General features: G+C 36.0%; 1 protein-coding gene across 3 annotated transcripts in view; it reads right to left on the bottom strand.

Annotated features, from left to right (window-relative positions):
• Window positions 1–27,453, bottom strand: part of URB1 (URB1 ribosome biogenesis homolog) — a 107,269-nt gene that overhangs the window by 31,221 nt on the left and 48,595 nt on the right. For all 3 annotated transcript variants that reach the window (XM_074214114.1, XM_074214115.1, XM_074214116.1), the window contains 11 exons: window positions 25,795–26,016; window positions 24,387–24,566; window positions 20,210–21,062; window positions 18,635–18,833; window positions 17,535–17,718; window positions 14,012–14,070; window positions 12,561–12,748; window positions 10,058–10,168; window positions 9,890–9,953; window positions 4,360–4,531; window positions 2,976–3,075 (listed from right to left, as the gene is read on the bottom strand). In XM_074214114.1, coding sequence (XP_074070215.1) covers window positions 2,976–3,075; window positions 4,360–4,531; window positions 9,890–9,953; window positions 10,058–10,168; window positions 12,561–12,748; window positions 14,012–14,070; window positions 17,535–17,718; window positions 18,635–18,833; window positions 20,210–21,062; window positions 24,387–24,566; window positions 25,795–26,016 — 2,332 coding nt within the window. The remainder of the gene's footprint in view (window positions 1–2,975; window positions 3,076–4,359; window positions 4,532–9,889; window positions 9,954–10,057; window positions 10,169–12,560; window positions 12,749–14,011; window positions 14,071–17,534; window positions 17,719–18,634; window positions 18,834–20,209; window positions 21,063–24,386; window positions 24,567–25,794; window positions 26,017–27,453) is intronic.

Here is a 27,453-nt window from a genome sequence, read left to right as displayed (position 1 = left end):
GACCAAGGAAGAGAAGGAGAACATCATTAAAAACAAAGTAGATAACTTTGATTAAATCAAATTAAAAGGCTTTTGCACAGACAAAACCATTGTAATCAAGATCAAAAGAAATGTGGTTAATTGGGAAACAATTTTTACAACTAGTGTTTCCTGACAAAGGATGCATCTCTAAAATATGCAGAGAACTGAGTCAAATTAAAAAAAAAAGACAAGCATATTCCAAATGACAAATGGTCAACAGATATGCAAAGGCAATTTACAGTTGAGGAAATAAAGCAATCCATAATCATATGGAAAAATTGCTCTAAATCACAAATTATTAGAGAAATGCAAATTAAAACATCTTTGAGGTACCACCTCACACCTCTCAGACTGGCCAATATGACCAAAAAGGATGATCAGTGTTGGAAGGGATGTGGGAAAATCTGGGACACTAATACATTGTTGGTAGAGCTGTGAACTCATCCAACCTTCCCGGAGAGAAATTTGGAATTATGCCCAAAAGGCAACAAAAATGTGCATACCATTTGATACAGCTATACTACTACTGGGTCTATTCCCTGAAGAGATTATGAAAAAGGGTAAAAACATCACCTGTATAACAATGTTCATAGCAGCTCTATTTGTGGTGGCGAAGAAACAGCAACTGAGGGAATGCCCATCAATTGGGGAATGGCTTAAAAAAACTGTCATATATGTATGTGATAGAGCACTATTGTTCCATTAGAAACCAGGAGGGACGGGAATTCAGGGAAGCATGGAAGGATTTGTGTGAACTGATGCTGAGTGAGATGAGCAGAACCAGAAGAACATCGTATACCCTAACAGTGATGATCAACCTTAATGGACTTGCTCATACCAACAGGGCAACAATCAGGCATAATTTTGGGATATTTGCGATGGAGAATGCCATCTGTAACCTGAGAAAGAATTGTGGAGTTTGAATAAAGACCAAAGACTTTCTATGTACCTTTAATTTAATTAAAAAAAAAAAATTGTCGGAGCGGCTAGGTGGTGCAGTGGATAGAGCACCCACCCTGGAGTCAGGAGTACCTGAGTTCAAATCCGGCCTCAGACACTTAATAATTACCTAGCATGTGGCCTTGGGCAAGCCACTTAACCCCATTTGCCTTGCAAAAAAAAAAAACTAAAAAAAATTGTCTTATGTAATTCTTCTTTATCTCATACTATGTGTTTCTTCCTTAAGGATATGATTTCTCTCTCATCACATTTAACTCAGATCAATGCATACTATGGGAATGATGTAAAAACTAACAACTGCCTTCTGTGGGGGTGGGGGGAGGGAAGTGGGATTGGGGCAAAAATTGTAAAACTGAAAATAAAACCTTTCTAAAATAAAAAAAAGGAAAATCATCCCCCATCAAATAAAATTTTATTTGGAAAAAAAATCTATTTTAAAAAAATTGTATTTACTCACACTCAGACTAGCCAATATGACCAGAAAGGACAATGATCAATGTTGGAAGGGATGTGGGAAATCTGGGACACAAATACATTGTTGATGGAGCTGTGAACTTATCCAACCTTTCTGGAGAGCAATTTGGTAGTATGCCCAAAGGGCACAAAAATGTGCATAACCTTTGACCCAGCAATACCACTACTGGGTCTATACTATGAAGAGATGATAAAAAAGGGTAAAAACATCAATTGTACAAAAATATTTATAGCAGCTGTGTTTGTGGCAAAAAATTGGAAATTAAGTGAATGTCCTTCAATTAGGGAATGGCTTAACAAACTGTGATATATGTATATCATGGAACTCTACTGTTCTATTAGCGACCAGGAAGGATAGGAATTCAGGGAAGTCTGGAGAGATTTGCATGAAGTGATGCTGAGATGAGCAGAACCAGAAATACATTGTACACCCTAATAGCAAAATGGGGGTGATGATCAACCTGATGGACTTGCTCATCCCTTCAGTGCAACAACCAGGGACAATTTTGCAATGGAGAATACCATATGTATCCAGGAAAAAACTTATGGACTTTGAACAAAGACCAAAGACTGTTACTGTCAAATTAGAAAAAAAAAAAAGCATTACATTATAATGTAATTTTACTATCTCATACTTTATATTTCTTCCTTAAGGATATGATTTCTCTGTTATCACATTCAACTGAGATTAATGTATAACATGGAACCAATGTAAACACTAACAGAATGCCTTCTGTGGGGGATGGGAGGAAGGAAGCAAGAATGGGGGGAAAAATTGTAAAACTAAAAATACATAAAATCCTTCTTTAAAAAAAATTGTATTTACTGTGCAAATATGTAAATAATGGCCCCCATCCTCAGTAGAATGCAAGCTTCTTAAAGAGCAAGGACTGTTTCATTGTTATCACTGCATTCCCAACATCCAGTATAATTCTATGCACAAAGGATAACAGGTTTGGAGTTGGAAGGAACTTCAGAGGTCATATAATTCAAATGCTTCACTGTACAGATAAAGAAACTGAGGCACAAGGAGACTAAGGTATTTGCTCCCAGTCACCCAAATATTAAGAGGCAGGGCTGAGATTGGAATTTGGGTACTTTGACTCCAAGGGAAACATTTCTTTCACTGACCCAAGCTGTCTCTCCCTCTGCACCAAGGTAATTCTCCTTAATAAATAAAAGACTATTAACCTGAGTATCTTGCATATTAAATACTGTTTAATAAAAATTATTATCCTGTTTTACAGTTGAGGCCCAGAGCAGTTGATGAGATCCCTTCCAATTTTAAATCTACAAACAAATTAAATGCCTAGCTACTTGGGGTGGGGGGAATGGATGCTAGAGGGTTTTTTTGTTCAGGCATGCATCAGACTATGTAGTTGCTAATGTTCAGACTATGCAGTTGTTAATGTGCCTTCTATTGAGAACATCTTCTGATTAGCGAGTTTAATAATGTAAACTGGATTAGGCATAAATAGTAGACAGCAGAAAATGGTCTGTAAAGAGAAAATATTCTTTACCTGGTCTGGTAAGTTCACTGAAGAGGTGAAGCAGAAAACAAGGGTCATAAAGTTCATCAAAGTCTACTTTAGTTTTGTCTTTAAATATTTCCTGTGCATCCTAAAATAGAAAAAGCAAAACTAAAATAAAAGTCTTAAGTTGAAGTGTTATGTCATCCCAGAAAACTCAATGACTTTTCATAATTTTAGAAGCTCATGGCCACTAGTTCTGGGGTGAAACAGATAGGAAGACTTTAAAAGCATTAAAATATTACCATTATTTTTAAAAAGTAACTATTAATAAGCTACATATTTCATGAGTATTACATAGGTTGCCAGTTGTCCAGTCTGGGTACACAAAGGAGTGGATACCTGATAGAGCTCCTTCATTATTATATATATTTTGCAGCAGGATGGTGCTAATAAATGTTTAATACGCAGCTCTACCAAAAATGTATTCGAGACATACTTTTTAAGTTTAATCCCTATTAACAGTTTTTCAGTCACTATCTTAAATCTAGATAACCATCAAAATAATAAATTAAGCCCTGACTTGTAGTATTTATCAATTTTCAACATAAAGGCTCACATAGAAAATTTAATAATTAGCTCTTTTGGGCCACTCTGAAAATGACTCCAGGACAACCCTGCTTTGGCCCAGTGTTGTAAATGGAAGAAAGTGTTAGAACAGGCTAGATATCAGTGAGAAATTACAGAGTTCCTTTAATTAGGACACAAACTTCTCCCTGAAATGAAGACCCATATTTTTAATACCAATATTTTACTGGTGATGTTCTGTGATTTCAAGACAAGGAATATCATAATCTCTAAAATTTAGTATCACTCAGAGGAAAATAGAGTTGTTTGGTGAATATCAACAGGAAATGTAAAACAAAATTAACTATGACAAAAAAATTGGGTTTGTCATGTAGTAAGAGTAAGGATAACCAGTGAATATCTACTTGACTGACATACAACTAGATGTCATTCAGTTATCTTAGCTGGACCCCTTATGTTGCACTTATGAGAGAGCAGAGACAAAAGACACAAGGCAACGATGGGTTGGAAGAGGGCATCAATGAGATCACAGATTCTTATAGTATTCTAAAGTAACAAAAAAGTTTAAGGGTAGAACAGAGCTGCATCAAACAGGATCAAATAAACATGAAGACATTCTTAGGTTCAACAAAACTTCATGAACATATGAGAGTGGAGATCGGAATAGACTGAAAATGATTCTGAACCTCTGTATTAGTGAACACAGAAAATTTCTTCAAGAAATACATTGATGATTTGCAGCAATATAAGAAACAAGGCCATTAGAAAATGTGTTATCCCTATGGTATGGTCAAAAGAAGTATCTCCCCCCCATCAAAAAGAGGTAAAAACAGCTCTTGAATAGTACCTCCATTAGCAGAAGTCTTCGATTCTGTGGGAAGTGAAGAATGGTCTTCAACATCTTCTCTCGATCCAGGAGACCTAAGATTTCTCCCATGCTTGGTTGCTGCCATAGTGATTTTCCCAGGGTCTTACATGTCTTGTGATGTTCCACAGCATCATGGCCCCATAGCAGCATTCTAAAATTGAGTTATGGAACAGTTGATTCATTGTAGGATCTTCCAGTACAAAGTAAAAATGAGTGAATCTTATCTCCTGACTGGAGGAAAATGAAAAAGTCTTGGCATTTTTCTTTCAAAAATTTTCCTTTTCTTATGGTTATTCCTAATTACCCTTTCAGAATATTCAGAACATTCAAAAAAATCTATATTGTTTTCCCTTAGTATCAATAATCTGAACTAAACATATAATCTAAGCAGAATGTATTCCTATACTCAAATGTGTGTACTTATTTTCTAGAATCAGCTAACTTATGGTAAAACTAATTGCAACTGAAGACAAAGTTATATCTACAAAAGATCTCTGGGTTTTATTTGATAATCTCCCATTGAAAGAAATGTGACAACTAATCTCTATATATTCAATCCTAGGAACAAATTTGTTAATTTCCAATAAATTAACAGTAAGAAGGATTTCATTAAATTGCTGTCATGAAATTTTAGCTTTTCTTTAAGTATGTTTTCCTTTAACTAGGAGGGGCAGCTAGGTGGCACAGTGCACTGGCCCTGGAGTGAGGAGGACCTGTGTTCAAATACAGCCTCAAACACTTAATAATTGCCTAGATGTATGACTTTAGGTAAATCACTTAACCCCATTGCCTTAAATAAAAATTTTTAAAAACCAATTAAACTATGGAAGGAATTAAATATATTCTCATAGACACTATTATAATGATTACTTGGCAGTACCAGATTAATCTAATGAACATTCAATCACCTAACTCCTAGTACATAGTGTGATAATTGTTTTTTCCTATTATTTCAGGTTTGTTCCTTTCAATCCTCTTCCTCTGTCACTGACCAGGTAATTCAACTTTATATTTGTTTATCATGATAGGAATAGTGCCCTGGATTTCTGAGTTCAGGGTTATGGGGAACTCTTTTGATGAGTAAACTCTCTCCACCAATGTAGGTCAGTATCAATCTTTGCAACTTAAATTCTTAGCACTGAAAGGTTAAGTGATTTGCTCAGGGTCAGGATTTGTCAGAAATAGTACTTAAACCCAGGTCTAGGAAGGTTATGGGCCAGCTCTTTATCCATTATGCCAATAGCCTTTTATCTATATTCTTGTTTGTTGCACTGTTTCAGTAGTGCCAACTCTTCATGACCCCTTTTGGAATTTTCCTGGCAGATACTAGAATGGTTTGACATTTCCTTCTCTAGCCCATTTTACAGATGAGGAACTGAAACAAAGGGTTAAATGATTTGTTCAGTCACACGTCCAGTAAATGTTAGATTTGAACTTAAGGAGATCAGTCTTGCTGAATCTAAGTCCAGCATTCTCTCTATTATGCTACCTAGCTGCCCTTCTTCTTGTTTAAGGTTCTTTAATCTTTATCTTGTCATCAGATGTTCTCATCTATAAGAACAATTAAAACAGTTCTTTCTTAAATTCAATAAAAACAATTTTTAATTTGTTTTCTCCTATAAAAAAGTGAGTTTACCATTTTAGTATAGCAAAAGTACAATTGAAATGTTATCCATCCCACAACATTGTGAGTCACACATGGGGAAAAATTTCTTTCTTTAGCAGATTCTTTGACTGGACATAACTTTGTACAATAAAAATATTTTAAAATAAATTTTCCTTGTGAAGGATTTTGAAATTCTTTGATAGTGTAAAAGAAACAATCAACCTTCCCCATATCCCCACTTCTTTGCTGTGTACAAATTATGCCCAGTTCTCCCTCATCCTTAAAAGTCTTTATTTATTCTACTATTCCCTTCAGTTATTATCCTGTATACCTTTACATTGTTAGAAATAGTCATCTATACTTGTTGCCTTCATTTCCTATTTTCCTATTCACTTTTCAATCTGATTTCTGAATTTACCACTCAAAAGAAATGGTTACTTTTTAAATACTAAGACTAATGACCTTTTATTGGTGTTCATCCTGTTTTTAAAATGACAGAAATTCCTCATTCTACACTTACAAAAAAATTAGGGCATTTGGGACAAATAATACAAAATGATGTATCATATCATAATGGACAAGAAGATATCTCATAGATTGATTGTGAAGTATTCAGAAACATGCTTACTCTTCCAACTGGAACCTCTCCCCAAATGTAATTCAATATTTTTATTCTCTACAATATCTTGTCATCAGATACTCAAAGTGGGAAATAAGGAACTGGATCTAACACTGATATATCCTCAAAGGAAAATAGGGAGTAGGAGAAAATACAGCCTGGACATCCCATCTGATGGGCAGTAATTTTTAGTTGTTATAGTCTAATTAATTTTGCAATTTGTTTGAAGGAGTCTTTTCTTTTCTTTTTTTTTTTGCAAGGCAATGGGGTTAAGTGGCTTGCCCAAGGCCACACAACTAAGTAATTATTAAGTGTCTGAGGCCGGATTTGAACTCAGGTACTCCTCACTCCAGGGCCGGTGCTCTATGCACTGCACTACCTAGCTGCCCCAAAGGAGTCTTTTCCATTCAAAACATGACAAAAAAAATCGTCTTTATCAGATGGTAATATATAATATATACACACTTTCCTGCCTAAAAGAAAGCATATACTTTCATACAAGAATACATGGATATCCAGGAAACATGCAAGGCATTCCTATAGAACAGATTAATTCTGCTTTAATATATCAGCTTTGAGATGATAAAATAAAAAGGTAGAAAATTTCCCTAGAGTTTATGATTAAATTTGCCTGATAAGGTCACTTTCTGAATGGTTTATAACAGCACTATTCTATGAAACAATAGGTAAGCTGAGAATGAGGGTCTAGGTTCTTCTAGTTTAACTACAATTTCTTTAGCAGATCATTTTGGCCAGTATCTTCACAGATAAACTTAACACTTTTCTATCTCTAAAAAACTTTCCCCAGAGGATAAAAGTAGAAGAGCTGAAAATTATTTTTAGAAATGTTACTAAGACCATTTAATGATCTGTCCTTCAGGGGAAGGTAAGGATGAAACAACTAACTGCTCCTAAGTAAAACAGAATGTTGCTTCCCCTTTTAAAAAGATAACAATCCATTTGCTTCAATAAATCTCTTACCCAATGCTACAGTAATCATTTTCTACTTTACATAGAGCTCATTCTTAAGCTTCCTGTAGTATTTGACACCTGTGACCACCCTCCACCTCTCATATTCCTTTCCAGAATATGCTCTATGACTTTTGAGGCATTGTTCTATGATGACTACTTCTCAGATTCTTAGTAGATCACTAATTACTTTCCCCTATAAAAATTCCCAACGTTCTCTCTCTTTCTTGAGTTCTCACCACTTTTTTCTTGGTAAACTCATATGGTGCTAAAGATACAATCAACATCTCTATGCAGATGACTCCCAAATGGACAATCTTAGCCCTGATCTCTCTCCTGAATTCCAGTTCTTCATTACCAATTGCCTGGGAGATACCTATATCTTTAATGGTCTATAAACAGCTTTAACTCTCTATGACCAGAAGACAAGTTATAATTTGTCCCCACCAACCCTGTCCCTCTTTGAAACTTAGCTATTGTTGTTGACAGTACTACCTCAATTTTCCTATGACTTTCTCTACTCACTTGGGTTTACAACCACAATCAACCTTTATTTTTCTCTCCCTCACTTCCCATAGCAAATTAGTTGCCAAATTTTATCAATTCTATCATCATTAATATATCTTGCAACCATCTTCTTTTCATTCACAAAGATTTCCTTGGGGTCAAAGACCTTCATTTGCCTCTCTTTACATCTCTAGGGTCTGTAGATGCTAAGTAAATGTTTTCTAAATGAATGGGCATCACCCCAGATCACACCCATATCATCTCTCACTGAGTCCCCTAACTGAATTGCTTCTATTCTCTTCCTTTCCAATTCATCCTACATTCTAGGTACTCAAATTATTTTCTTAAAGCACAGATTGGGGGGTGGCTAGGTGCTGCAGTGGATAGAGCACTGGTCTTCGAGTCAGGAGTACCTGAGTTCAAATCTGGCCTCAGACACTTAATTACCTAGCTGTGTGGCCTTGGGCAAACCACTTAACCCCACTGCCTTGAAAAATCTTAAAAAAAAAAAAAAAAGCACAGATTAGATCATGCCATTCCTCTGTTGAAGAACAATGACTCCCTCTTGCCTCTAGGATAAAATATACTCATCTGTGCATTTAAGACCTCCAACCTACCTTGTCAAATATTCCATATGACTCCCCTTAACTCACTCCAATTACCAAGTCAACTGTCACTCCTGAACTCAGCATTTCAACTCTAACCTCCATGTCTGGATAAGACGTCTCCCTAGAATTCCCAAAACACCTCATAAAAATTCTTTCCAAGGCTCACCTCACCTGCCACCTCCTAGAGAAAAACCATTCCAGACCATTTTCAGTTTGGGTTTTCTCTCCTACTATGTAAATAGTATATCCTCACAGAGAGCTCCTTGGAGAGAAGGACAGTTTTCTGTTTTGTTTTGGTCCTCTCAGTATATAACACACTGCCTCACATAGAGTAGATGCTTGCAGAATGGAAGTACACAATCCAAAAATATTTTAATCAATCCATTTATTCAGTCACTTTCATTCCTCATGAGCTACTAGGTGGCACAGTACTGGATCTGGAGTCAGAAAGACCTGAGTTCAAATCAGATCTCAGATGCTTAATTGTGTGAATCTGGAAAAGTCACTTTACTTCATTTGCCTCAGTTTTTTCATCTGCAAAATGTGTGGAGAAGGAAATGGCAAACCACTTTACTATCTTTGCCAAGGAAACCCTAAATGGGGGGCCATGAAGAGCTGGACATACCTGAAATAACTGAAGAAAAAACTCTTTCCTCAAAATCTGAGTCATGACAAAGTTCATGTTGTTACTGGGTCTGGGAAATACAGACATAGTACAAAAAAATATGGAAATACCCACAAATCTAGGCTCTAGGACTGTGGCAGCATGATGCTGATTCTAGACCCCCAAAAAGCTCCTCATAAACTGATGACATTTGTGGAGTTTTCCAAATGATATTCCCTGATGGTCAATTTCAACCTCCCACCTCTCACAAGAATCAAATTAAGCTAAGAAATGCTTCTAATGAATTCTTCTAAAGGTCATAAGCATGTTAAACTCCTTGAATCAGAACTTACTAAATTCTTGCTATGTGAGTGAAAGTTCATTAAGCACTGAAGATATAAATAAAAAAAAATTGAGTCCTTGCTCTCAAAATGCTTACAATTTTAATAGCTAGCATATACATGAGAATGATGTCCAGGAAAGGAAATGTCTGATGAGTCACTGATGGTGGGACAAGTTAATTAATAAAGCAGTTGGTTGACACACTGTTTTTTCCAAGGATTTGATACAATGACCTATTTCATCCAAAAACTCACCTGAAGTTTATGAGGCTCAGATCATTCTTTTCATACAATCTGAGAAGCAGCAATATCTTCTGATCTAGAAAGTGAATGAAGTTCTTTTTAGAACTTTAGAAGTCCTTAAGAGAACATGGTATTTATATATTCTAAAAAGCATAAAATGCTATGCTTTTATACACTTACCTAGAACACTGAGGGTTGCACCATAGCTTCCCAATAGCACTGCAAAGTGGCTGCTTTCACAGACAGAAGGGCAAAGTTTTACAATGGTTGATATTAAGTCCACTAATACTTCTAGGGAAAAAATAGATTGAAATGTTTAGAATTAAAGATGATGACAAGTAGTTTAGTAAAATGTTGGGCTTAGAGTCAGGAGAACCCAAATTGAAATTCTGTCTCAGACATTTAACTGTGTGATTATGGAAAAGTTATTTAACCCTTCTTAGTCTATTTTCCTCATCAACAAAATGAGGTGTTGGAGGCAATAGTTGGATTTGACAGTCTCTATCTTCATTCTAAATCTACGGACCTAAAATTATGTGTGTGTGTGTGTGTGTGTGTGTGTGTGTGTGTGTAATGGGGGAGGAACACTTGCTACTTATCCTTCAAAGAATGAAGAAGATAACACCAACCAACCAAATGATAGGAAGTGAGTTGCACAATTATGTTTAAAGGGTAAAGGGTATGCTGACATCCTTCTCATTTGCCTTTACCAGAATAATTCTATCCCAGGGCCTGAATGATTTTTAGGATACAGGCCTATTGGAGATAGTTACTGGTTACTGCAGGTCTCTCTTGGCCTTAAATGGTTTCAATGCCTCCTATATCAGTAAGGCAACATGGCACATAAAGAATGCCAGGCAAAGCATTAGTCTGTGCTATGTGATCTTATTATATGACAACCTGGTATATACTGTCTCTCAGTGGACTAAACGTCAATATAGTCTTTCCTCACAAATCATCCATCTTTGAGCTGGGTTGGTTGAAACTGCAACCGTTATCTGATCATCTTTGAACCTCTGACTGTCATTCTTGATCAATTAAAACATTCTTGGCAAATGCTTTTGCTCTAGTCCAAGAATTAATTTCACTCTGGCAGCACAATATGAATGTCCCTGCCTATCCTTCTTAATCATGGCCTCAGTTCCAAAAAAATCAACAAAATAGAACTGGGATCATTCCATTATTTCTAGCTCAGGTATCCAGAACACTTGGGCCTGTTTTGAACACTAATTTTTTCAAAGTAAACACTTAAAGGGACACCAAGGTGGCATAATGGTTAGAACACTGGCCCTGGACTCAGGAAGACCTGAGTTCAAATCCAGCCTCAGAAACTTAAAAATTATCTAGCTGGGTGACCTTGGGCAAGTCACTTAACTCCATTGCCTTGCAAAAACAAACAAAAAAAAAGTAAACACTTAAGGCCCCATGGGAAACTTAGCTAAGAGCATCAAAGGGACAGGTGGCTTGCCTTGCAGCAGACCACCAGCTCAATCCCAGGAGGGACAAGAGAAAAAAAGAAATCAAATCCAAAAAAATTTTTAAAAGCTTTTCAATTTCTTTCCTATTACATTTTTATTCTTTTTTTTTTTAGGTTTTTGCAAGGCAAATGGGGTTAGGTGGCTTGCCCAAGGTCACACAGCTAGGTAATTATTAAGTGTCTGAGACCGGGTTTGAACCCAGGTAACTCCTGACTCGAGGGCTGGTGCTTTATCCACTATGCCACCTAGCTGCCCCATACACTTTTATTCTTAAAATAACCATTGTGCTAGAAATTTAATAGTAAATATTTCCTTTTAGACAGGCAGATTTTTTTTTAGGAAAGAGGAAAGTAATGAGATAATACTTTTCTCCCAATTTTAATTCTATTATTCAAGCTGCACTTTTAAGATTTTCAAAGTACCTTTGATCCTCAAATCTACCTCTGGAAGGTAAAGGCTATTATTAGTCTCATTTTACAGATGAGGAAACTGAAGTTGAGAAAGATTAAGTAATTTATCCAGATCACACTGAAAGAAAACGCATGAAGCAGAATGTACTCATCTTGTTGATTTCAAGTCTGCTGTGCCAGCTAACTTCACAAATATATATATATATATATATATATATATATATATATATATATATATATATGTATTTGGAGAATTTCAGATAGATTTAGTTATTTGGATTTCTGCTTGGGGATCAGATTCTATTAGTTAGCATTATAGTGAAAAAAGGATCATATTAATTAACAATTAGAGGCTGCTTGCCTATAAATTATTTGTTGAAAAGTCAAGAAGGCAGCCATAAAAAAGAGAATGCAGAACTACAAACAAGCAGGGCCTTAGAGAAAAGGAAGATTCATTAAGTACTGCTACAGACACCAACTGACTGAATGACCCTTGGGCAAGTTACTTAACTTACGAATTTCCTAAGCAACCTTCTAAGACAATTAGTTACAGATGAGTTGCAATTTTGAATTGGTTAAATTGCAACATATTACCAGTTTGTACCAAAAAACTTCAATCATTTCTAAGTCAAAGAAAACAAGGAAGTTTAGATTCAATAGGAATATAATTTTTGAATACTATTTTAGAAATCATTCTAAAAACAAGTCAGAAAGGAGTCAGGGTGAGAAGTTAGTATGATGAAATCAGAAAACAAAAATATTCAATAAAATACATATATAAATACAAAAGGAGACCTTTTACTTGGATGTTTGTATCATCTTTCAATTGCAACAGAGTCGGCAAAAACATGGAGTGCTGGGTGATCATTGTGTACATCAGTGGTAGCTGGACTAACTTTTTGTGAAGGGAATTTTCAGGCTTATATAAGAGTTGTACACAAGCACATAGAGTCTTTAAAAACATGTAATCCTGATAGCGAAACCTAAAAATGGCAAGAATTCATTTTTTAAAAGTCTGTAGTATATACTATTTAACAAAGAGTAACTTTTCATATTCCACTTGATTCTCTAAACCTCTAACCAGTGACATGTAGGTAAGTCTTAGAGACTAAACACCCTGGAAGGCTTATGACTCTCATTGCTGTAATTCCTGCCTTGCTGATTAGGGTTCCCCTCACTATTACTGCACTAGACTCAGGTCCTACCATGCTGCTGCTGCCTTCACCTTCAAAAGTACCCTTCTCTTTTCCACCTTTTTCTACTTCTGGACCCATAATGTAATCAACTCTGTCATTATTCCTACAAAGTGCATAACAATTTAATTCCCCCAAGGGTCTACTCCCCCAGATATGCTACCTCCTCCATTTAATAATATAGCAAGCATAATGGGGGCAGGAATTATCTTCAATTTTGGGTTTGTATCCCGGTTCCTGGATCATATACACAAATCAATGCATTTACAAAAAGTGAAGTGGAGGTATATTTATCTTGTTAAGGCTACAACAGGTTGGATAATCACATCTAGTTTTCTAAAGTTTAAAGATTCGCTGGAAGTGCAGAACCTAAAAGAAAAGAAAGAGCTTCTCCCATGGTAAACTTCTCAGTCAACTCCCTTTTCCTCCCATTCTTATTCTTTACACCACAGTGAGTCCTTCTTATTTTCAACTACACAAAGTTCCTAATTACTTTACAAAATCTGTTTAATAAAGACTTCAAATTACAGTGAGAAAGCAATGGAGGCAAAAATTGCTGCTTCTATGCTGTTTCGTCAGTAAAGAAATAATTTTAAGCTATTCTTCAAATTCAGAAAGAACTGACAGTTTAGCAACAAAAATTTTTTTCCAGATACTGAATAACCTCCAAACCACAAGGGACAATCCAGGGCAAAATGCTCTCAAGCAGTAGTAAAAAGCAAAAATGGCTCCTGTTCTAACATATAAATTAAATAGAATAATAACTACCAACATAATACTCAAAAAGGCTTAAAAAAATATATATATATAATATATATATTTAATGAGTGCATATTAATCAATGCATATATAATTGATGGTAATAAGAATTATTATTGATAATTTCTTCATATTAAGGCCTTTATCTTACTAAACATATAAACTAAACAGAATTTACTTTACAGTTTCCCCACTAATCATCATCAACTAGGTTAAAATAAGTGAGGCTTTTTCCCTCAGTAAACAAACTTCATTATTGAAGAAAATCCTTTCTGTAAAATAAAATCAGCTTACTTAAGCCCCATCTTCACAAACTTCTGCCAGTCAACAGGATCAACTTCATTACTTGAGTGCTGTATGGAAAGGAAGCAAAGAGAAACAATAAACATAATGGTAGATAAAAATATGTAATCTCTAATTGTACGTGGTTTTATGTATTTTACTTTTCAGAAAACACTCTTTCAGGTAGTAGCCTAGTGAATCAGGAAGACCTGAGCTTGAAGTCTGCATTCAGACACTTAATTATCAGAACCATGGCAAGTCACACAAGTGTGTCAAATTCCTCATATATGACTGTTTTTTTCCTTTCTTTGTATTCTCAACATGTAGCACACTAGTAAACAGTATGCATATGAACACTAAATGTTTAATAGTAACTACATGAGTATTTAATCTGTAAACAAGAATACCATCCCTCAGTCTCCATCTCGCAGGGACTTCACTGTTAGGCTGTACATTAATATTTCTCAACAGATGTTACAAGAAAATACTGAACTGCAGGGGATAGAGCACTGGCCCTGGAGTCAGGAGGACTTGAGTTCAAATCCAGTCTCAGACATTTAATAATTACCTATCTATGTGACCTTGGGCAAGTCACTTAACTCCACTGCCTTGCTAAAACCAAAAATAAATACTAAATGACAACTTAATCATAAGAATAGTAATTAGCAGGAAAGATTACTGGACGAAGAAATGATCAGTAATAGGAATGATAGACTGTATAATAGCATCACTTAATTACAGTTAGGATGAAATTTCATTGTGGGCAAAAAGTCATAGATTCTTTATGATTTTACAGCTGAGTTCTGGATTTGAGCAAAATTTTATTCTTAAATTTCATAATGATACACAGAATTACCACAATAACAAAATATGAGATGTCATGGTCCTCTGTGTTTGAAACAAACAATGAAAAGCCAACAGAATTAACTGAAATAATCATATGAGTTGAATTTAAAATAACTGTAGACAAAATGAAATATTTGAGAGTCTACCTGCCAAGATAACTATATGAACCTAGAAACTATATGAACATAATTACAACACTTTTCACGCAAATAAAGTCTGAACTAAACAACTGGGAAAATATCAATTGCTCATGGGCAGATTGAGTCAATATAATAAAAGTGATAATTCTACCTAAATTAATTTACTGGTTCAGTGTCATACCATTTAAACTACCAAAGTTCATTTATAGAGCTAAAAAAATTTATCTGGTAGAACAAAAGGTTAAGAATATCAACGTAATTAAAGAAAAAATGTGAAGGAATGTGGTCTGGTCATTCCAAATCTCTGGTATTGGCCGAGTCAAAACCACTCTGGATTATAAGGTAGCAATCATCAAAACTATTTAGAACTGGTTAAGAAATAGAGTGATAGACGATCAGTGGAATAAATTAGGTACACAAGACACAGCAGTGACAAACACAGTATACCATTTCTTTTATAAACTCAAAGACCCAAACTTTTGGGAGAAGTCACTATTTGCCAAAAATTATTGAGAAAACTGGAATGCAGAACAGTACGAACTAAGCTGGACCAACAAGTCAAACCATATACCAAGATAGGATCAAAATTTAGACAAAAAGGATAAACAAGTATGAACAGTTTACCTGTCAAATCTATAGAGAAAGGAAAATTTATGACCAAACAAGAGACAAAATGGAATACTTGATATAAAATGGCTAATTATGATTATATTCAATTAAAAAATTTTTGCACAATCAAAACCAATTCAACTAAAAATTAGAAGAAAAGCAGAAAGCTAGGAAACAATTTTTACTGCAAGTATCTCTGATAAAGGCCTCATTTCTCAAATATATAGAAAACTGAGTCAACTGTATAAGAATACAAGTCATTTTGATGGAGCTGTGAACTCATCCAACCTTTCTGGAGAAAAATTTGGAACTACGCCCAAAGGGCAACAAAAATGTGCATACCCTTTGATCCAGCAATACCACTACTGGGTCTATACCCTGAAGAGATAATGAAAAAGGGTAAAAACATCACTTGTACAAAAATATTCAAAGCAGCCCTGTTTGTGGTGGCAAAGAATTGGAAATCAAGTAAATGTCCTTCAATTGGGGAATGGCTTAGCAAACTGTGGTATATGTATGTCATGGAACACTATTGTTCTATGAGAAACCAGGAGGGATAGGAATTCAGGGAAGACTGGAGGGATTTGCATGAACTAATGCTGAGGGAGATGAACAGAACCAGAAAAACACTGTTCTAACTAACAGCAACATGGGGGCGATGATCAACCTTGATGTACTTGCTCATCCCATCAGTGCAACAATCAGGGACAATTTGGGGGTGTCTGCAATGGAGAATACCATCTGGGGTGGCTAGGTGGCACAGTGGATAGAGCACCGGCCCTGTAGTCAGAAGTACCTGAGTTCAAATCTGGCCTCAAACACTTAATAATTATTTAGCTGTGTAGCCTTGGGCAAGCCACTGAAAAAAAAGAAAAGAAAAGAAAAGAAAAGAAAAGAAAAGAAAAGAGAATACCATTTGTATTCAAAGAAAGAATTGTGGAGTTTGAACATGGACTATTAACTTTAATTTAGGAAAAAAACTGCTTATTGTCTGATCTTGCTCTCCTCTCATACTTTATGTTTCTTCCTTAAGGATATGATTTCTCTCTCTCATCACGTTCAATTTGGATTAATGTATATCATGGAAACAATGTAAAGACTGGCACATTGCCTTCTGTGGGGGGTAGGGTGGGGGAGGGAGCAAGATTAGGGGAGAAAATTGTAAAACTCAAAATAAATAAAATATTTATAAAAAAAAAGAAAGAAGGAAATGACATGAGTAGCATGCTTTCAGAAAAACCTGGAAAGATATATATATATATATATATACATATATATATATATATATATATATATATATATATATATGAACCCACAGAAAGTGAAGTGAGTAGAATCAGGGAAAAACCAGATATTGAAATTGTAATACTATAAGATGATCAAATGGGAATGACTAGCTATTCTCAGTACTGCAATGATCTAAGAAAATTCCAAACGCCTCATGACAACAAAATGATCTCCTCCTGAGAAAAAACTGATAGTCTGAATGCAAATCAAAGCACACTATTTTCAGTTTTTTTAGCCTATCTTCTTTCACAACATAATATGGAAATGTTTTGCATGAATGCACATGTATAACCTATATTAAATTGTTAACCATCTCAAGGAAATGGGTAGGGGAAGAGGGAGGGAAAGAATTTGGAACTCAAGATTTTAAAAACTTAATCTTAAAAATTTCCTTTACATATAATTTTGAAAAAAATAACGATATTATTTAAAAAAAAGAAAGAAGCAACAATAGCTATAGCTATAATGTGTGCCAAAATGGCTGAGGTATTTGACTGAAATTCCTTTCTTAACATGGCACACATCAAAAGTATACTTTCTTGCTAACTGGTGGGACTTTATTTCTTAAGTTCATGTCACTGATTATCAATTTTTCCCTTGCTACTACTTCATTTAAAGTGTTTCTTCTACCTGTGTAAGCAAAAGGAACTCACCAATAATGTGTTAAGTCTTGACAACATAGATTTCTCAGCATCTTGGATTTTTTCTTCTTTGTTACTACAGCTGTATGAGGCTATTAGCCATTTGATGCATGAACCCAACAAAGTCTTTTTCCAAACATTCAGTTCTTCCACAGATTTTTCCAGTATTAAACATATGGAGTCTGATACAATCCAGCTGTAAGAAATGTAAAATATGTCAAGAACTATAGGCTTAAAGAATTTCATACTTTAAATTCACAAGAGTCTAAAACAGGTTACAGAGGACACCAGCACACCCACAATAATGGCACATTATGCTAAAGATAAGCAGAGATAACATTTTCTTTCAGTCTTCTTTTAAAAACAAGAATGTCACAATTAAGGACAGGATTTGAGTAAGCAAAAGATGGTAAAATCAGCATCACTGCTTCTTGAAGTCAAGCATAAAAACTTTGGTCAGTCCACAAGATCTGTGCAATGTAAATCCAATTAGTCCGCTGCCTGCCCCTTTCTTCCTTTCTAGTAGTTTTTCATGGAGGAAAAATGAACTTTAAATGTAATAATTATAAGCAATTATGGAGAGGTAGTCTGGTATGATAGAGTTAAATATCAAGAACCAACTTCATCATTTATTAACATTTCTGAGCCACAGTTTCCTATTCTGTAAAATGGAAAGAATACCTGCATCAACTATATTACAGAACTGCTGTGAGTATCCCAAGGATCTCTCTCATTTTTTAGGATACAAATTAAATTTCTCCTCAAAGCTTAACCTGAACATACTAACTTGAAAATGAAAACCTATAAAATGAAAACTTGTTAGTACTAGCAAGGAATTAAATTTTTAAGTGTTGACTATGTGATACAAAGACAAAAGTGAAACTCTGTCCTCTAAGACAATTGGGGGGCGGGGGCAGCTAGGTGACACAGTGGATAGAGCACCAGCCCTGGAGTCAGGAGGACCTGAGTTCAAATCTGATCTCAGACACTTAATAATTACCTAGTTGTGTAATCTTGGGAAAATCACTTAACCACATTGCCTTGCAAAAAACAAAAACAAAAACATACTAAAGGGTCTTTCTGATGGGCCATCACTGCTCTATTCATCTTACCTCCTGGATTTCTCTGGCCTTTGAAGAATGCTGGGTAGTTGGTCAATGAGCAGATTAAGTTCTTTTGCTCTTGAATATGGAATCAATTTAGAAAGGACCTCTTCTTGCATTCCAAGACCCTGAGGACCATCTCCTAGAACACTATTTTGAAGCTTTTTCCACAGAGCCTTCCTCAACATGTTCATAACACCTCTAGACACTGGAGCAGAGATAAACATGAAGGAGAAGAAAGTCAACTACAGCTGGCTAATCCAAGCCCCTCAACATGCCCTTTTAGAACAAAAAGATGTGGGCAGCTAGGTGGCGTAGTGGATAAAGCACCGGCCTTGGAGTCAGGAGTACTTGGGTTCAAATCTGGTCTCAGACACTTAATAATTACCTAGCTGTGTAGCCTTGGGCAAGCCACTTAACCCCATTTACCTTGCAAAAAACAAAAAACAAGAAACAAAAAGATATGCTCCTAGCTAGGCTTACTAATAATAAAATTATTATACATGCTTCTAAAACTATCAAGATTGATCACTAAGTATTTTTCCAGCCTAAAATAATTTGATTTGTTCCTGAAAAGTGCAGGGTATTTGAGGAGCATAATGCAAGACGTTAGACTTCTTGCTCTTTAAAAACACATCATAAATAGTTGATTGACAGGAATTTAAGAGAAACTCAATTCTACCATAAAACACAACTTGCCCACTTACTTGTTTATAGAAACAAGAAGAAGCTCTCAGGATAATTAGCAGAAAGGTGCTATGGAGGAAACAGGGTTTAATCACTGCTAAGAATGACTCTACCTATTAACTGGAAATGGTCATAAAAGGAAGCTACCACAAAGGGTATAGACCTGAAACATGATACCCCTGGCAACTCTCTGCTTTCTATCACACTTATTAATGGGGCGGCAAAAAATACTTCAGGAACTCAAATGTCAAGAGAGTCTTTTGTAACTTCATGTTAGGGGATCCTATCCCAGAAAAACAAGAGTTCTGTATCTAGTAAGAGTTTTGTGGGGAGCAGCTAGGTGGTATAGTGGATAGAGCACAGCCCTGGAGTTAGGAGGACTTGAGTTCAAATACGGCCTCAGACACTTAATAATTACCTAGCCATGTGGCCTTGGACTATAGGCTAAGGTCTATGGTCCCTACACCTCAGGATGTTTGTAAATAATAAAAGGTAATGTGAAATTTTAGTTAGAACATAAGTGAAAATAAAGATGTAATTTTTTTTTCCTCAGGAGAGTTCATAGGTTCCCCCCCCACCCCCACCAATTCATCCACAGAGAGTCAAGGAACCCCAGGGTTAAGAACTCCTACTCTGGGGAGGCTAGGGGGTGCAGTGGATAGAGCACTGGTCTTATGAGTCAGGAGTACTTGAGTTCAAATCCGGCCTCAGACACTTAATAATTACCGAGCTGTGTAGCTTTGGGTAAGTCACTTAACCCCATTTCTCTTGCAACCCCCACCCCAAAAAAGAACTCCTACTTTTTAGTTTGTTTAGAATGAGACTATACTCGGCTATAATCTGATAGCTCAAAGATCTGGGATTTTAAAAATAAAACATAAATTATTTGTGATTTACCTTTGGATGGACGTGTAAAGTCTCCATGCATACAAGACTGCAAATAAGAATGTATAAGTGGAAGAAAAAGGTGGAAATTTTCAGGCAGCCAGGGCTCAGGACCCTGTAAACACCACAACTCAAAGTAGAGTAAATGGGTACTACTTTGCTGAATCAACAAAGCAACAATAGACAGAGAAGTTTCTGTCTTTCGATTAAGACAGTAGGACAATAAATCTAATTCAACCCCGTGGACCAAAACTGGATCTTTCTGTAAAGCGTGCAGGAACACGGTCTCCAGTTCTTCAATGACCAGTATGGGCAATAGGGCACTCATTCCCTTGACATATTCCAAGGACAACAATAATTCTCCTTCCTGGGGTTGTTCCTGACAGCATCTTGTGATCAGCTCTTTGAAGATCTTCCCTAGGTAGCTCAGCTGTTTTCCTTTTTGGGGAGATTTATTAGATCTTTGTCCCAAGAGGGTCAGTTTAGGAAGGGCCAGGAGGGCAAACATAATGTCCTTAAGCTGGGCTCCATCCATGTAGGAATGTAGGTGATACAAAGCTTCTAGCTGGGTTGAAGGTTTCCCATATACTGTGGGAGGGTGTGTCTTCAGGGTCTGCAGTTCTTTCAAGACAGTCTTAGTAATGACTTCCAAATACTTGGAAAGGATGTCCAGACGGTGCATGTCCTGCAGAATTGGGGCACTCACTTTCAACAGCGAGAGGACCCCAGCATTGAACTGAGTTGCTAAAAGCTTTACAAGAATTGGACTGAGAGCATTTGAGGGAAGAGTCTGCTGCTCCAAGGCCAAGTACCAGCTCTCCAAGGTAGGATGTCTGAAGATCACTATCAATACATCTTCAAGGGTCTGCAATAAAGTACAAATAACAATATGCAGAAATGTGATCAGTTAAATAGTTCTTATCATTGCTATCCTGTTCAAACCCTACAATGGTCCCCTAATGCCTCATATATAAAGTCTAACTTCCTTAGCCAAGTCCGAGAAACTTTTCTCAATGAGTTCTCACAGACTTCATTCACTACTTCCCCAATATGCTTTATATGTTCCATTCCACAGGTTTTCCTATCTTTGTTCACACATCACAGGAAATGATGCCCAAATGCTTTTCTGAATTTACCTTCTCAAACCCTACCCATCCTTTTCTTCCAAGAAGACATTTTACTCCACACTACATCGTGATCAGTACCAGAGGACAATGATCAGGGTGCTAATGAATACAAAGTCTTTAATGCACAAATAGTAGTATTTAGGAGAAAACCTAGGTCCCTTTCACACTGCGCATGCTCACTCTAGTAGAGTACAACAGAAACAGCAATGGGTTTGGAATCAGAAGACCTAGCATAAAAGCTTCCCTGATTCCTACTACCTGGGTGGTCATGGACATGTCACTTAAATGACCCAGGCTTCACATTAGATGGACTCTGAGGTCACTCCTAGTTCTAGTCCTACTATGGTTATTCTTAATGACTTTGTAAAACATCTAATTGAGGGGAAGCTAGGTGGCATAGTGGATAGAGCACCAACCCTGGAGTCAGAAGGACCTGAGTTCAAATCTGGTCTCAGACACTTAATAATTGCTCAGCTGTGTGACCTTGGGCAAGTCACTTAACTCCATTGCCTTAAATAAATATAAAATATCTAATTGAAACAATGGAGAAAATGAATAATTTATTTTCTATTTTATTTTCAGCATATCTATTAACTATGTATATTTCCTGAACTCAGTTAACTGATGGCATGCAGTGGGCTGTCATGGGAAGTCAGTCTGGGATTAAAAATCTGTCAAAGAGGAAATTGCAATAGATAAAATAAGCAATTTTGAGTATATGAAATGGAAAAGCTATTGTACAAATAAAATTTTAAAAAGCAAGTGTAGAGAAGCAAGCTTAGAATGTTGCAGACTGGGGGAAAGACTATATTAAATATTTCTGGTAAGAATCTAATCCAAGGAGTAGAGGGAACTCTTCTCTCTCTACTTCTCTTGATAAGCTGAGGCTGCTTTTTGAACCCCAGTTTTGTTATACCAACTGACTACTAGAAATTTCAAACCAGATGCACCATAGGCATATCAATCTCCACATATTCAAAACAGAACTCATTCTCTTTCCCCCACAATCCTAACCCTTTTCCAAATTTTCCTGTTTCTGTCAAGGACATGGAAAGTGCTTTCAGTCTTTTTGATTTATATCATGCTCAATTCCTCACCCCATTCAAGTTGCCAATATATGTGCTCAGACATCTAGTTCCATCTTCTCCCTCCCTCCCCTCTGCCTCCCCGCTCCCCTACCACTTACACACTCCCTGACCTCTTTTGGTTAGACTATTGTATGCAGAAGCATCCCAAATTAATTCTCTGCCTAAAATTGACTCGACTCTATCCACCTCAAAGCTGTGTTATTTTCCTTTAACGTAAGTGATTAACATAATAAATTCCACCAAATTCCAATAATACCACTTGACTACAAGATAAAACATCAACTTTTTTGTTTGTCTTTTGAAGATTTCCTCAACCTGGCTCCAGTCTATCTTTCCAGTTTCATTTGTCATTACTTCCTATTCCTATAAAAAAATCTATAGACCAACAAAGCTGGCCTTCTCTTTTTGTTCTTCCTATTATCTGGCAGCTCCTTCTGTTTCCTTTGCTGGATCTTCCTCAGGTCACACTAACTGTAGGTTTCCTATAGGGTTCTAGTTGAGGATCCTCTTCTCTTCTCCCTCTATGGTACTTTACTTGTTGATCTCATCTGTTGTGATTTTAATTATATTTATGCTGATGATTTTCAAATCTACTGGCTAAGTAAACACTAATGAATTAAAAAAATGTGCTGCTAATTTAAAATCTTGCTAAAAGCTATTCCTATCAAAGAGTAACACTGAGCCTCACAAAGAAAAGGAACTTTCCTTCCTCCTTTCCAAGGAAAAAGAGAAATCCAGATACCTAAAAAAATGTCATTAGAAACAAGAGAATGGTTACAGATAAGAATTTTTCCATACCTTATATGTAGGAAACAAATGTTAATGTAATAAATACTTCCAGAAATTCCATCGAAAGGGCAATTAAACTGTGCATCATACCCTTTGATCTAACAATACCACTTCTAGGCCTTTATCCCAAAGAGATCATAAAAAAAACAAGAAGACACATGTGTACAAAAATATTTATAGCAGCAAAGAATTGGAAATTGAAGAGATGATACATTCAATTGAGGTTGAATAAACTATGGTTTATGAATGTGATGGAGTACTATTTTTCTATAAGAAAAGCCTGGAAAGACGTGCTTAAACTGATGTTGAGTGAGATGAGAGAAAGCAGGACAACATTGTACACATTAACAGTAACATTATAGGATGATCAGCTATAATGGACTTGGTCATCTCAGCAGTAAAATATTCAAAGACAAATCTAAATGACTTGTGATGGAAAATATCATCCACCTCTAGAGTAGATCATGTAGATCAAAGCTTGCTATTTCCAATTTTTTGAAATATGGTTTATTTTTTATGGCTTTTTTACTTCCCTCTCAGTTTTATTTTTCCTTTTATTTCCTGATTCTTCTGTCACAACATAATTAATATGAAATATGCTTAACACAGTTATGTTTACACACACACACACACTCTCTCTCTCTCTCTCTCTCTCTCTCTCTCTCTCTCTCTCTCAGAGGGATGAGGAAATTAGGGAAAGAGGGAGAAAAATATGAACTCCAAATCTTACCAAAAAATGACTGTTGAAAGCTATCTTTATATATAATTGAGAAAAATAAGCATAGGAATAAAACAAGTAAGCAAGCAAAATAAATAAATAAATGCTTCCAGAATGTCAATTAAATGATTCTCAGAAGGCCTGGATCTTATTATATTGTGAAATGATAGCCAAACTTACTTCTTGGAAATGATCAAAATGTAAATCTTGAGTTAGAATCTGTGTAGGACCAATTAAACACCCCATTTTATATGAATAACATAGGGAAGAATAGCTCTATATGTCTTTTCAAAGTAGCATTTCTAGAAATACTTATAAAGTAAAGATTTCTCCAACTATATGTCCTTTTGTCAGATCAGGTTGCTATATTTGGAAAAAAAATTCCTAATTAATTTTCTAAAGATGTTCAGTTCACCTGTCATAAGAAAAAAATGTTTTCATGTGGCAAAATCAAAGAGCATCACTACCTTATCTGTGGCTAAATCCAGTGTAGTTGAGGACTCTTCATCCAAAAAAATAGCAGACCCCGCCTGAGCAGTGTCACATTTCTGCTGGTTCCATGTGTCCAACTGATAACAATGGTTCAACAGATGGGTGAGTAAGTTCATGAAGAGCTCAAGCAGCCCAGGACCTGAACTTTTACCAAGCTGTGGAAGACAAAACAGGCAGGTGCCTTTTAGGTGTGCTCATGACCCACAATGAACTTAAGAATTTGATTTGTTTTTCCAGCTTGAGAAACTGGGCCCAAATGTGTTTATCCATAGATCTACTGAGAGAATATACTGAGAAAGCTTATAAGGCTCTGAGAAAGGGATAATGATCATTTATTAAGAGTTTATTATGTGGCTAAGTACTAGGTATAAAAAAAATTATATGCACAAAATATCTATGGTATAAGTACAAGGTATTATCAGAGGGGAAGGGTCTAGGTATAGGGGAATGAGAAGAAAGACTGGGAAAGACCTCATGCTATATGTGGAATTCAAGCTGAATCATAATGGAAACCTGGGCTGCTAGGAGATAAAAGAACGGGAGGGAAAATATTCCAGCATAGGACAGTCACTGAAAAGATACAGAATGCTACCAGTTGAATTTGTTTTTCACAAATGTCAACTCTCTGACTGCAGCCTAATTTCAAGCATCTAAAAAAAACATGTAGTAACCAATCAATCACCAAGAATTCTCCGACACTAGATGATTTCAATACTGGCACATCAGGCCTAGCTAAAGCTTTGCTTCTGAACCTGGGTTTCCTGCATCTGGGGATCTAACTAGCAGGGCCAAGGCAGTGGGACATACCCTTGAGAGGCAAATGCCATCAAGTTCTCTTCTCCAGTATCTGGCTGTGGCCTCTTCTTTATTCTATGGAATTCAGAACACTGCTACATACAATTGGCACTCAATGTTTGCTGACTGATATTATCAATAAGTGGGAAGGGGGTATCATCTGATACAGTAGGGAAAAAAAAATCTCAGTTTAGAAGTCAGGAGACCTGGTTTCAGTCAACATTTATTAAGCAATTACTATGTGTCTGACCTAGGCACTGGGGTTGCAAAGAAACAAGTGAGAATCCTTCTTCCCACGAAGCTTACATTCTATTGGGGGAAAAGGGGAAGGAGAGGAAATTTATGTTCACAGATAAAGAGCATGTAACCTCCCTTTGTAAAATCTGGAGGTTGGATTAGATGATCCTTAAATTCCACTGTGGTTCTAAAATTCTGTGATTATATGAATCAACTCATTTTACTTAAAAATGTTCTTGGAAAAATAAATTTTTTTCAAAGGCGACAGGTAAATAAAATTCTCGTTCATCCCAAACATTCATTCCCCAGAAAGTAAGAGGAAAAGAAAAGGGTAAAGAAAAGCAGCCTCACCTTGGCAAAGTTCTCCACAGTAGTTCTAAGATACAGCATCACCTGCTTCACAGAGAGCAGCATCTGCTGCGTCGTCAGTTGAGTCACCCTTTCTCTCAGCTTTCCCTGGATACTCTCATCTAGGAGGAAGGTGCTCCCCTTCTCATAAGTACTTGTCAACAAGGTGGAAAATGCAGAGTCAACCACCAATGATACCTCAGTGGGTCTGGTAGCATGAAATTCCTTTAGCAAAACAGCAAAAACATAAAGAAGAAAATCAAAAGGGAAACAAGACACTGAATCCCAAACTTTTAAACTGATCAATGTGAATATCCAATTCCTTTTACAGTATAATTATGAAAATGTATTAACACATCAAGCTTTCATAGTATAGGTACTTTACTAAAATGAATAAACTAAAATTGATGTGATAACAAAGGATAATTACAGATTTAATTATACATGGTACCAGGCGACTATAATTAGCAATAGTAGTAACAGAATTTATAACTAATATCTCTTTAAAAGAAATCAGCAATACTTAACTATAATATGTTGCATAAGAGTAAGAGAAAATGGCCCTCAAGTCAGGAGGACCTGAGTTCAAATCCAACCCTCAGACACTTAATAATTACCAAGGAATGTGACCTTTGGCAAATTACTTAACCCCATTATCTTGCAAAAAATCAAAAAAAAAGAAAGAAGAGAAAACATAATAAAGATGAATTCTGAAGTTGTTAGCTCTAACCACTTTTCACCTCAGGCTTTCCAACACATAGAAGTGACTTCCTGAGTCTCAAGAAAAGAAAGAGACAAAACTCAAGAGAAGCATAAAAAGGGAAAGTGAAAAGGGAAATTATAAAGGACTTAATAAGCTTAAACTGTTTACATTCTTAAATGGGAAGATGTTACTGATAACTCATAAGAACTTCCTCATTATTAGAGTAGTCAGCAGAAGTATATACCAAAAGAGAGCATAGGTTGAGTTGAATACAAAGAAATGCAATCTAAAAAAAAAATAAAGAGCTAATAGAAGAATGTATTAAGAGAAAGGGAAAGGCAGAGATAGAATGGGATGTCACATAAAAGAGTCAAGAAAAAGTTTTTCCAGTGCAGGGGAAAGAGGTGAGGGGGAGTAAGGGAACCTTACTCTCATCAGAATCAACTCTAAGAGGGAATAACATACCTACTTTACTGGACATCGAAATCTTGTCTTGCCCTACAGGAAAGTAAAATGGAAAGGGAATAAAAGTGGGGTAGGTATGTGGGGGCAGGGGGAGTTGGGGGATATGGGAGAGACAATGATAGAAGGGAAGACAGATTGGGGGAAGAGTAGTCAGACAGAAAATACTTTTGAGGAGGGGCAGGGTGAATAATTAGAGTAGGTGAAATAGAATAGAGGGAAATACAGAAAGAAATATTAACTGAAAAATATTTTGAATTAAGTTTCTGATAAGTCTCATTTCTCAAACATACAGAGAACTGAGTCAAATTAATAAAACAAAGAACCATTTCCCAACTAATAAATGATCAGAAAATGAGTTTTCAGATAAAGTAAACAAAAATATCTACAGCCAAAAAAAAGTTCTAACTTACTATTACTTGGAGAAATGCAAATTAAAACAATTCTGAGGTCCTACCTTGTATCTATTAGACTGACTAATAAGAAAAATGACAAAT

The sequence above is a fragment of the Macrotis lagotis genome, chromosome 1 (assembly GCF_037893015.1).
Source record: "Macrotis lagotis isolate mMagLag1 chromosome 1, bilby.v1.9.chrom.fasta, whole genome shotgun sequence".
Lineage (NCBI taxonomy): Eukaryota > Metazoa > Chordata > Mammalia > Peramelemorphia > Peramelidae > Macrotis > Macrotis lagotis.
The sequence above is the reverse complement of the archived record's forward strand: the minus strand, read 5'-3'. Positions and strand labels throughout refer to the sequence as shown.